Source organism: Haplochromis burtoni, unplaced genomic scaffold, assembly GCF_018398535.1.
Source record: "Haplochromis burtoni strain Fernald_Lab_line unplaced genomic scaffold, NCSU_Asbu1 Contig_63, whole genome shotgun sequence".
NCBI classification, from domain to species: domain Eukaryota; kingdom Metazoa; phylum Chordata; class Actinopteri; order Cichliformes; family Cichlidae; genus Haplochromis; species Haplochromis burtoni.
In genome coordinates this window covers 2,040,766-2,052,186 of record NW_024582424.1, presented here as the reverse complement: position 1 = coordinate 2,052,186, position 11,421 = coordinate 2,040,766, and the positions used below count along the sequence as shown (strand labels likewise).

General features: G+C 40.6%; 1 protein-coding gene across 1 annotated transcript in view; it reads left to right on the top strand.

Moving 5' to 3' along the window:
• Nucleotides 1–257: 257 nt before the first annotated feature.
• Nucleotides 258–11,421, top strand: part of LOC102290179 (versican core protein) — a 61,243-nt gene continuing 50,079 nt past the window's right edge. Inside the window, exons 1-7 of the mRNA XM_014333738.2 lie at nt 258–684; nt 2,045–2,108; nt 3,177–3,560; nt 4,530–4,704; nt 4,847–4,974; nt 6,642–6,935; nt 9,580–10,761. Of these exons, the coding sequence (XP_014189224.2) occupies nt 2,045–2,108; nt 3,177–3,560; nt 4,530–4,704; nt 4,847–4,974; nt 6,642–6,935; nt 9,580–10,761 (2,227 nt within the window). The 5' untranslated portion in view covers nt 258–684. The remainder of the gene's footprint in view (nt 685–2,044; nt 2,109–3,176; nt 3,561–4,529; nt 4,705–4,846; nt 4,975–6,641; nt 6,936–9,579; nt 10,762–11,421) is intronic.

Sequence of the window (11,421 nt, the reverse complement as noted above, 5' to 3'; positions counted from 1 at the left end):
ACAGGATGAGTCACATCATTTGAAACTTAGCCCTGATTGGAGAAATTGGAAGTGTTACAACTGACCCACGTTACAACTATCCCCGGTCTCCCCTATCTTCTGTGACTCAAACTCAACCATCCATGTGTGGACCGCCCCGTTTCCATCGCCCAGCCTTGATTGGTGCGCTCCCCACAGTAGATGATTTATCTGTTTCTTGATATTTAGATGAAAAAGCTATGACATATCTTTTAATTTGCTATTCTCTTAGTTTTGATTACTTTTATGCTATCTGACGCTCATATGGGACTCTTGTTACCAGCCAAAAAGATCCTTGATAAAGAAGCAGAGGGTACACCTCTAAGGCACACAGTCAAATTAGAGTTTTTTTTCCCTCCTCCACTCTGTCTCATTCACTTTTTTTATGGGCCCCACCTCTTGACACTGACGAAATAACCGCGTTATTTAGGTAAAATTGAAGCTGTTCCGTGCCAGCATTTCACGGTCTCAGTCGCTGTGTGCCCATCATTCCAGAGCAGGACACTACAACTGCGGAGCATCAAGGGGAAGATAAGTGCTGCTTCCAATGTGGAACAGACCTATTTAGGCACTTTTTTTACGCACGCATGTTGCGGACCGGGACTAATTCCGTATAAGGACGTAAATCTATTTTTGTACATTTTATGGAATAAAAATCATTTAAAGGTAAGTTTATTTCTGTTTGGATAGTTATCTTTGAATTAAGGAAGAATTGAGACAATTCTTTGCAAAATAACTGATTTCCTATTGTTGGTTTGTTGCTTTTTCAATGTGTATTTTGCTATAACATTAAACAAATATTAAATCAAATGAATGCAACTTTTAAGAACACAAGTCGTTTAAGACAAACACACGCGCCACGATGTTGTCCTCAGATAACCTGCACCGATGTGCAGATGTTTCTTGACGAGTAAGACAAACAATTCAGAAAAAAGAGTCTGTTGACTGAAGATTACTGGAGTCAGTTGTTAGAAATTGGAGTGACCATGCCACCCATGTCATAATTTCTGTGGAGTGTCCAGAAGCAACAGGTGTTCCTGAGAAGAAGAACCGTCGCATAAAGTGTTGCTATTGCCAAAAGTGAGGTTTTGAATCAATAACTGTACTTAAAGCGGACGGTTGTGCTTCATAGCAAGGGACATCCCTGAACTGCGCTCGAACTGTAAAAGCCTGCAACCAATTAGTTTCCCTGTGATGCTTCAGTATTGATCTGTGTTCGTTTTTCAGCTTTCTTAGAGAGAGAAAGAGGGTTTAAAAAAACTTCAGCAATTACATCAAGTCATGCATGTCTTTGTGTAAATATGACTAAATTATTTCACGTTAAGCTAAGAGCAATATATCCTCCGTCGATATATGGTATTAAAATATTTTTAAAGTCTCATTTATTTTCCGTTAGAATGGTTCAATTGAATCGACGTGGAGCTCGTGGGAGTTAAAGGCGCAGACTGCCATCCTGCAGTATTTTAGAGGATGATCTTTTGAACCTGCCAGTTGCCATTAGTGCGAGATTGTCTCCCTTTGAAAACAAACAATACTAGTTTTCAGTTAGCACTGCGACCCACCGCATGTGTTTATACAGCGGGGTGCAAATGAGGGTGAGGGGCTCGGTGCTCCTGTCCTTCTGTCTCCACAAACTCACAACTCCGACCCCACAGGGAGTCTTACATCTGAACCCCCGAGACATACAAAGCTCAACATCTTAGTTAGAGACGAATAAAAGATCATGCTTGGTAATAGATATTATAAACACAACGTATTAAACGTATTAAAATCACACTTTAGCCCGTTGGAACATCTATTTTTCATGTGGATATTTTGCGAATACACATGCTTAATAAATGGGGAGTATTTTTTTCTCTCCAGACCATAATGTTAGAAAAGTGCTTAAACAGACTTGTCTGTTATAACCTACTGTAGGAGTTGCATTTCTCCATAAGCCAAATGTGGATGCAATTAACATTTAAACTTTAAATTTCTTGCTTCCTAAGCTGCACTCCCTTTCCTTTTTTCTTCTTCTTTCCAACAGATGATACTGAATATAAAGCATGTCCTGTGGTTATATTGCCTCTGTGAAGCTGCAGCTGCAACAGGTAAGCTTTGAACGGGTTAGTTCTCCTCCCTTGTTTTTTAGTCACTCCTCTTTCTCCTGCTCCCTTGCTCCATGCCTAAGTTTTGTATTTTCTCTGTTTTTCTTTTTTTTTAGTCACTCCCCACCCACATCCCTCCCTCCATTCTTCTCCCTGCCTCTGCCCTTTTTTTCATTTGTATTCCTCTACTCTTCTTATAGCTCCAGAGCAACTGTTTAGCATGTTTGATAAGTTTCTTCCAGTCTTTGCTGTGTGAAACCTGCAAGACTCTACTTAGAGGTAGGTCAAGAGGAATTGAGGGTTACAATCTAGGACCTGCATACTACTTGTCCCCATAGCTTTGTCTCTGTCTCTGGGTATGGGATGGACACCTTTCAATTAGACTCTGCTTCCAGTCTGGAAGCTGAACAGCTGGTTTCATCCCACATCCTAATAAGACCCTCTGTTGAAGCATACAGACTCACACCTCTTGGCCTGTCCGCACGGAGCATTCCTCCCATTATTCCCTGTGAATGCTTTTCTACCCCATCCAAAATAACTGTAATCATCTTATTGTCATTTGCAATTAGAACTTTATCTGACATGCAGAATACACATAATACTGTTCACTGACATACTTCTGTTTTTGTGGGTTTGCTTATTTAGTTTATCCTTTTTTTTAAAAGCAGGAACATGCACAGAGCTTAGCAGCAAACTTTCATGAAATAATACAACCATGATGACTTTCCCTCTTTCCCTGATTATCTATAACTTGATGCAGACATGCTGCACATACACTGCCCTTGTGTTGAATATGTTCCCACACCCATCATTTTAAAGTTGAGGTTTAACTTTCCAAGAGTCAAATCATAATGGATGCTTTTTTAAAGGCTTGGTGCAGTGGTCACACCCTATCAGTGCAAATGACTTGTGCATTTCATACTGTCTGGTTCGATCTGTTAGGATAAGAGGGAAAATTGAAGAGGAGATATGTGCATTTTGAATAAAATAAAACAATAAAGAAGGTTGCCATTAAAATAGAAACATTAAATGAACTTGCACTCCATCTAACTCTGGCCTTTTGCCTTTCAGCCTCAAATGCATTATCAGTCATCCAACCAGTCATAGGGTCCCTCTCAGGGAAGGTAAATCTTCCCTGCTACTTTTCCACAATCCCAACCTCAGCACCAGTCATCAGTCCCAGTGGAACAGTCGTTTACAACAAGGATTACTTGCGGATCAAATGGAGCAAAATACAGGGACGAACAGAGTCCACGGTGCTGGTGGCACAAAATGGGATCATCAAGCTAGGCTCAAGCTACAGGAACCGTGTATCAGTACCCAGCCACCCTGAAGTTGTCGGTGACGCCTCGCTCACAATTGTGAAGCTGCGTGCCAGTGACGCTGGCACTTATCGTTGCGAGGTCATGTTCGGGATTGAAGACACCCAGGATACTGTTAACCTTGATGTCAGCGGTAAGAGATTCCCAAGTATCCTTCCTCTATTATGGTGGAATTAGACAAAAACTTTAAAATTGTAGAGGTGGGATGCTGCAAAACTTAATAATAGTGAAATGCCACACAAGTGCTGACAGAAATGTAAACAGGATGGGAAAGTTATGGGCGTCCTTTTGCTTACATTGATAGCAGCAGCTAACCGTTAGTCATGCAGAGTAACCACAGCTTTTATTTTAGAGGTGACGCTCTCTTGAAAAAGAGTCAGATGACCTTTTTTTTTGGTAATTTTCCATATCAGCCACAGCAGTGCCTTAGTTCCAGTGATTATCAGTTCATTATCCATTCAAACACAGTGCATTGCTGTAATATTGGGTGCCACCGTGTCAGTATAGATTTTTTATTTATAGGAAGCGTTAGTATGTCTGTGGGAGGCAGTATTCTTCAGCATCCTAAAAATGATAGCGTCCTTATGCTGGTAGGGGATGTGGTGAGGTGGGGGGTGGGGTCATCAATCCTTACCTAGTGTCATGTGCATTCTACATGCTCTCATTTGAGAAGTACGCTGGGAGATATAACTCATGTAGAAAACATGGGTGGGGGGGGGGACACTCAGATAGTTTTGGTTTTCACTGGTTTACAATCTGCATAACCTCTTTTCCAACTCTCTGCAATGTTAATTATGACTATCAATCATATCTTTTGCGTCTATTTACTGTCCACAAATATGGGGATTTCAGGGCCATGGCATCATATGGAGTTCTCTCGTTTGTTTGTGGTGAACTGCATTTTGTGTCGCTCCTCCATTTATTGCAGAGATCCTTCTTTCTGAAGAAGCTGAGTGACCTAGTTATATCACACATAGAGGGTGCTTTATAGGACGTTTGCCATAATTTACAGCGCTGAAGTTAAACTAATGACTTCCAGATCACTCCATGCCTGAGTTTTTAATTTTCATTTTCATTTTCATTTTTCACTGCTTATTGTTAGGTGTTGTCTTTCACTACCGATCAAGCATCAGCAGGTACACTTTGGACTACCAGAAAGCTGTACAAACTTGTGAAAACGTTGGAGCAAACATTGCAACCTATGAGCAACTGAAAGCAGCCTATGAGGACGGCTTTGATCAATGCGATGCCGGTTGGATTGCTGACCAGACAGTGAGGTTAGCTGCATTTCAGTTGCCTGTCCCAGAGACAACAACACTGCTGTTTAATCACGTATGCTCTATATGTCCGACTAAATTCTGGAGTGATGTGAAAGACAAAGACTTTAAAATGGCTCTTTGTTTCTCTTTTTTTATACAGATACCCAATTACAAGGCCAAGAGAGGGCTGTCATGGCAACCTTCCTAATAAACCTGGTGTCAGGTCGTATGGAACCAGAAAACCTACAGAGACCTACGATGTGTACTGTTATGTAGGCAAACTGGATGGTAAGTAGTGGATTGTCCTTCCGTAGCACTGACCCATGTTTAGTCTGAACTTAAGAAGCCTTCAAATCATCATCCGTGTTTAAGTACATTTAATTTTTACAGTTTGGAAACACACTTTTGTTCTTGTTTAAATATAAAAGCTGGTGAATGTGGGTGACCTTTTTCCAGTTTCCTTATAAGTGGGACTTGAAACATATTTTCTACAGTGGTTTTTGAATGAGACACCAACAAAAATGTGATAATGGGGTTATTAAAGGTCTTTGGCCCAGTTTATGGGAAGTCTTAGTTTGTCTTTTTTCTCTGTCCATCCTGTTATTCCTGTTATTTACTAAAGTGCTTTATCAGCTACCTTAGGATTTGTACTGCACAGTCATCTTAGTCAACACAATATATGTTCAAATATATTTGTCACAGTCTTCGAGTCATAAACGTGAACCCATCCGCTGAGGACATATACATATATGCATATACACACCCCTCATCATTATTGTGTGCATTAGATAATAGAGATGGACGAGAAATGAAAGGACAAAATCGATAGAGATGACTGACATGTTACAGCGGTCTTCCTCTGGAACTGAACAAGGAAAGTTTTGGCACCCCACAACAACCTGAATATTCATTTCCATTATATTGTAATATTGTCTCAGTTTTCTGACAATTTATGATCTAGGAACAGACATGCTTGGCGGATGTGGTTTGATGTGTTCGAGGTTGTCAAGTGTAATAACTTGGCCATAAATTAACCATGAAAATTAATGAGTGAGCTGCAAGACACTGACTGCTTTTTTTTTTCTATAGTTATGTAATTCCAGGGATCTTATAATATAGCTAAACAAAATGTGAACTCCATTTATGCTTATAGCAGTCATCAATATGATATCTAAAGAGCAGGAAGGGTCCAGTAAAACCACCGTGTAAAATACTGAAATCAAATAGGTTTTTTGAGGATATAACGTATGTTATCTGTTTTTAAAAGGGAAAACATTCCTGTGTGAACGACATCTCCTAATCTCAATGCCCTTGTAAATCAATGGGATGAAACCATCAAGGGATATTTGAAACGTTACGCCCAAAACTAACTGAAAACATATAGGCAGTCTGCCATCGTCTCTTAATGTTGTTTGGTTTTAGTTAAGATCTTGGCTTTTAGTACCCTTTTCATTTATATAATCCTGTGAGCATAGACAAACGTTCACACTGGTCATTCTGCAGAGATTCTGACATGAACATGAAGGAAGGAAACAGCAGGTGTTTCCTCTACCCACTTTGGGGAAACCTAATGTCCTGCAATACAAACATATTTATGGACAGGCCAGGCACATTTTCAGCATTGCTATCCCACCTCAGAATAATATAATGAAAGAACTACTGTTGTCCTAAATATGATTGGTGGGAGATGTTTTGGGTCTCTGCCCTGCACAGCTGTGACTGATGTCAGCTGTGTTGGTCTTTTCTGAAAGGTCAGAATGGACTAAAAATCTAAAGTATAGGCTATTTCAGTATGTTTTCAATCTAAAAATAATAAATACATTTTAAAGGAGAAATTACTTCTGATCTACTAGGTAATAAACCCTCTTTTTGTGTTGCTGTGACCACAGATGATTTGTTGCTATTTCGCCTATGTGCATCTACATTTGCCACTGTTTCTCATTATTTTTTATCAGGTCAAGTCTTTTATGCTCCCGTGACCCATAAGATGACTTTTGAAGAAGCCAGTGAAGAGTGTAAAAAGAGGAAAGCTGTCCTGGCAAGTCCCGGACAGCTGCATGCTGCTTGGAGACAGGGGCTGGACCGATGTGACTACGGCTGGCTCTCCGATGGCAGCGTACGGCATCCTGTCGCAGTCCCCAGAACTAAGTGTGGCGGAGGCCAACTCGGCGTGAGGACCATGTATCGCTACAGAAATCAGACTGGCTTCCCAGAACCAACTAGAAAGTTTGGGGCTTACTGCTTTAAAGGTAAAAACTCACTCCAAGATTCCTGTTGTTACTCCTTATTGCATTTGGAGTTTGTAATGGAACAAAGTGTTACCTACATATGCGACGTATATGTTAGAAGAGACAGAAAGTGACCAAAGACACAGACCACTCCCTAACAAAACCATGCTTGACTGTAAGGAGCTATGATCTCATCTCCTACATTCACTCCTGCTTCTCCACCCTTTGATTTTCTGTGTCTTTGCACCACATTACACTTTGCCATATCTGAATCACATTGACCTTTTTAACATATCTGAAAGCCTCTCTTTCCTCCCTCTTAGTTTGCGTCTGTTTCACGCCTTGCGATTGCATAGTTTCAGTAACAGCAACATGAGCAACGCTGAGGGAGGATTTTCTTCTGAGCACGGCATGTCATGTGCCAGACTACAGCATCCCGTTGACCTCACTGTCTCAAAGTTTGTCTCCCGCCCATTTCTGAGGCAAAAAAGCGAGCCAAGAGAAAAGTGAATTCATAGTGGTAAACTCTGTTTTCTTTGAATGCAAAAGACTGACTTTTTTTTCTTGATTGAGGAATAATGACCAAAAGTTTGCTTAAGAGAATGAGAACAGTTTATATCTGTTTGACTCTTTATTGCTTCCAGCTGGGCTAATCAAGGTTTCTTAAGCTTTACCCTCGTACAACCTCAATGTTATTGTGAATCAAACAAAAACAAGTTAATGCACTTGAGTGCAATTTTGAATATTTAAAGATATCAATCTTGGTAATATATAAAGTCAAATTAATTGCACATTATAACAAAGAATCAACCTAAACACTAAATAAGATCATGAGGATTTTTTAAATTTTTTTTTATTTTCGCCAACTCTTGCTGCACACTGTGATAATTACTGACCATGAGAGGGAAAGGAATTATAGCTGTAGATCTTTATAAATAGTGACATTTCATGGTTGACTGGAAGTAGGCAGAATTAGACTTAATCCCTTAAAATGTGAGCGTTCTTAACTAATCGGTTTTCTTAAAACAACAGAAAATGACAGGTGATAGTTGCCATTTAGAGAAACACCAAAAGCAACTAATGCCACATCTGTCAGCCTTTTTAGCCTCGCTATCTACCACCTTTCCATCTTTCACCTCTCATTTCCTCTGCCAGTTTGCTGTCTGTCATTCTCACTTGTACTTATCAGAGCAGACGTTTGGATAATGGACAAAGCTACTGCTGGACTTCTAAATTCAGTCATCCTTGCTGACCTCTGACCTGGCCTTTCCATCTTTACAAATGAGAAGTTGGACAGATAAGCCGCCTACTGCCTGGCCATTTACTGCCCCTGGGCCATGCTAACTCTCGTGGTGATAAGTCCCTGCAGAGTTCACGCAAATGGGCCACCTTCAGCTTCTGCTCTGTGTATTTCATGTCAGCCCTCTCACTCGTGTTGTATTTACACTCCCAGCGTAAGTGCTTTTCAAGTACTCTCATTTGGCAGGATTTACTCCATCATTTCCTGAATTCCCACGCCTGATCATATCTTAATAAAAGGAATATTGTGTAAATCGACTCTACTTAGATTAGACAAAAAGACGAAGAGAGAAGAGGTAGTGCAGTGGGAAAATTGGAAAATTAGTCTCTGATTGATTTTTGGAGTGGCCTAAAGAAAACAAAGGTCTGAATAAAGGGAACAGCTCAAACTCGTTGGTGACATAATGCACTCCCTCTGAGAGCAAGCACAGTTTTTCCTGTAAGGGAAAAACATATGTCACACCTTACATCAGAGATACATCATGAGGAAAGGGGTCTGCTACGTAATGGTCAACAGCTGCCTTTACAGATTCTGCCTGCGCCCCAGACGAAAGCTTTCTAAAACGGTTTCACTGGTGTTTATGAGTAAATGAGATAACTTTTGATGAAAGTGATCTTGGGAAGACAGGGGAGAACCAGTGTTAAAAGAACGTCTTAATAATTGTAATAGTAAACTTTAAACACCATCACTGTAATCAAGTGATCAAGTCACGGGCTGCTCTTCAGATAATCGGGTGGGTTGAATACACGAATAAAAAAGCCAGGGTAGCTCTTGACCAAACCACAACACTAGATTACTTATGATTTATATGGTGTTTAATTCATCTGTTAAACACATGGTTGCCCTTTCCCACAGAGCACGCTCATAGAAACATTTAAAGTGCACTTGGCTGTTCAAATAAAATTGAGGTAATCTCACTGATTCCATGCCCTATAATGCACAGTAAAACTTTGTTACTGTGGTTTCAACAATTTATTTGAAGAAGTTTAATGAATAACTGTTAAAGCTAGATATGAGAGAGGAAGCCTTTGACGGGGAAGTTTCTAGGAAACTTGGTATTTAAATATTGGGTGGCCACTTATTTTTGCTGCTATCGCGAATTGACTGCAACAGACTCATTAGACTTATCTCGCAAACTTATTAAGGGTGACTTAAAATTGACCTGCTGAATCACATTACTGTTTGTAATCTTGGCTTCTTAATGTACATCAATATGGTGTTTGTGAAATGCTGACAATGAAACAATGAATCTTGGCTATCTAGATCAGTAATGTGATAGAAATGTCACTTTAGCCAACCAAAAGCTCTGTTTGATATTTAAATTCATTCTGACTTTGTGATCATGTGCTTATGTATGTTGTATAGGAAGGAGAATGGTATTCAGCCAGACTTCCTTTGTGGATGTATCTGTGGTAGAAATGACCACCAACATCATCAGTCCTAGTACCTCCATCCCTTTACTGGAGAGTAGCACCATTCTGACAACTACGACATCTGAAAAAACATCAGAGGCAGACATTTCTCCAGATTCTTCTACAGATCCTCCATCTATGTTCTCAACCAGCATGGCTCCACCTCGCCCCACCCCAGCAGGCCATGAGGAAGAGTTAATCACAACAGTTGCACCCACTATCAAAGACGACCATGAGGACGATGATGATGTAACAGCTGCGCCAGATTCTCGCACTGATGATCAAAATGTAACCTTTGTGGAAACTGCTGCTGCCCATGGTGGCACAGCGACAGAAACTAAGATCACGGTGGAAAGCACTGATGCCACAGTGTCTGATGATGAGTCAGATGATCAATCAGTAATTCAGGTCAGCACGATTCAGCCTGACGTCCCTATACCAGATGCTTCTCTCCGCAACGAGCTCATGTTTGCTGAAGGGGAGACAGAGGAAACTGTCATAGATCCTAGGAACATCACATCGATCTCTGATCTCACTGACACTCCGACCAAATCATCTGAAGTTAGCCATGAGGAAATGCTTAGCTCCTCACAATTAACACCATCACCTTCAATCAGTGATATAGCAACAGACGATAATTTGAGCTACGATGACATTTATCCTATGATAGGTTTAGAGGGTCAGCCACCTACTAGGGCATCCCAACCAGATGGCTCAGCCAGCCCTTCAGACACCAATAGAATTGATGATACAATCACAGCCATTCCACCTTTAAATAACACCCATCGTGTCAGTGAGGTGAAGGTAACCACCACAGTGACACCAAATACTGCCAGCAGTGTTGAGACACCACCAACACCTGAAGTTTCACCAGGCACAATCATCCTGATTGACAGTGTAATGTTAACTGAGGAAGTGAAATCTTCAGCAGCTGTCCATGTCTTTGATGAGTCTTCCACTCAGGTGACAGAGCGAATTGGTAGCACCTTGATGGAGGACGAAACAGCAGCAGAGTTTGGTACAGAGTTCTTTATATCTGCTCCAACGACTTCAACGGTGGCCAGTACAACAGCCCATCCAGCTGCAGTGATCACAGATAACCAGACCACCACTACGCAGATTCAGACTGCATCAGGTAAGACGCTCCAACAATACCTTAATATTTCAGCTTTCTTGTGAAATTTTTCTGTTCAGTGCAGTTTTTTTTCCTCTGTTTTGTTGTGAGATTAAAGGAGTGACAAATGAAAAGAAAGGCTGATGTTACAAGTGTAGTTTTGCACTTTGTTCACATTGCTGTGTTTTAGGCCCATTTATTGTAATGTTGCTGATGTAGAGTAGCTGCAAATTGGTTGTTCCTCTTGGGTCTGTAAAGACAAAATTATGGAGAGAATGCAGAAAACGGATATGTGAATATAGCAAAGCCAACTGTAAAGGGTTTCTTCTTTAGCATTTTGTTTACATCAGGTGAATGGGTGGCTTAAAATGTACTGTCCTTATTTGTACGAGCCATTAAGGTCGTTAACAGTAGTGGTTAAGTTATGGTTCAATGGACTTGATCTCTGAATTTTGATAATATTTAATTACGGTCTTTGCATAGACTCAAACATAATTAGTTACAGTGAGGGAGTACTCATGGTTCTGTGGTGTTTCAAATTACTGGTTGTAAGTCTTCAGTCATTTAGTAAGAGGGATACCCCTACCACATGTTTATGTGTTATCAGTGACTGCTGCTGAATGGCATGCTTTGCCTGAGGGAACCAGATACAGTGGGGCAAAAAAGTATTTAGTCAGCCAC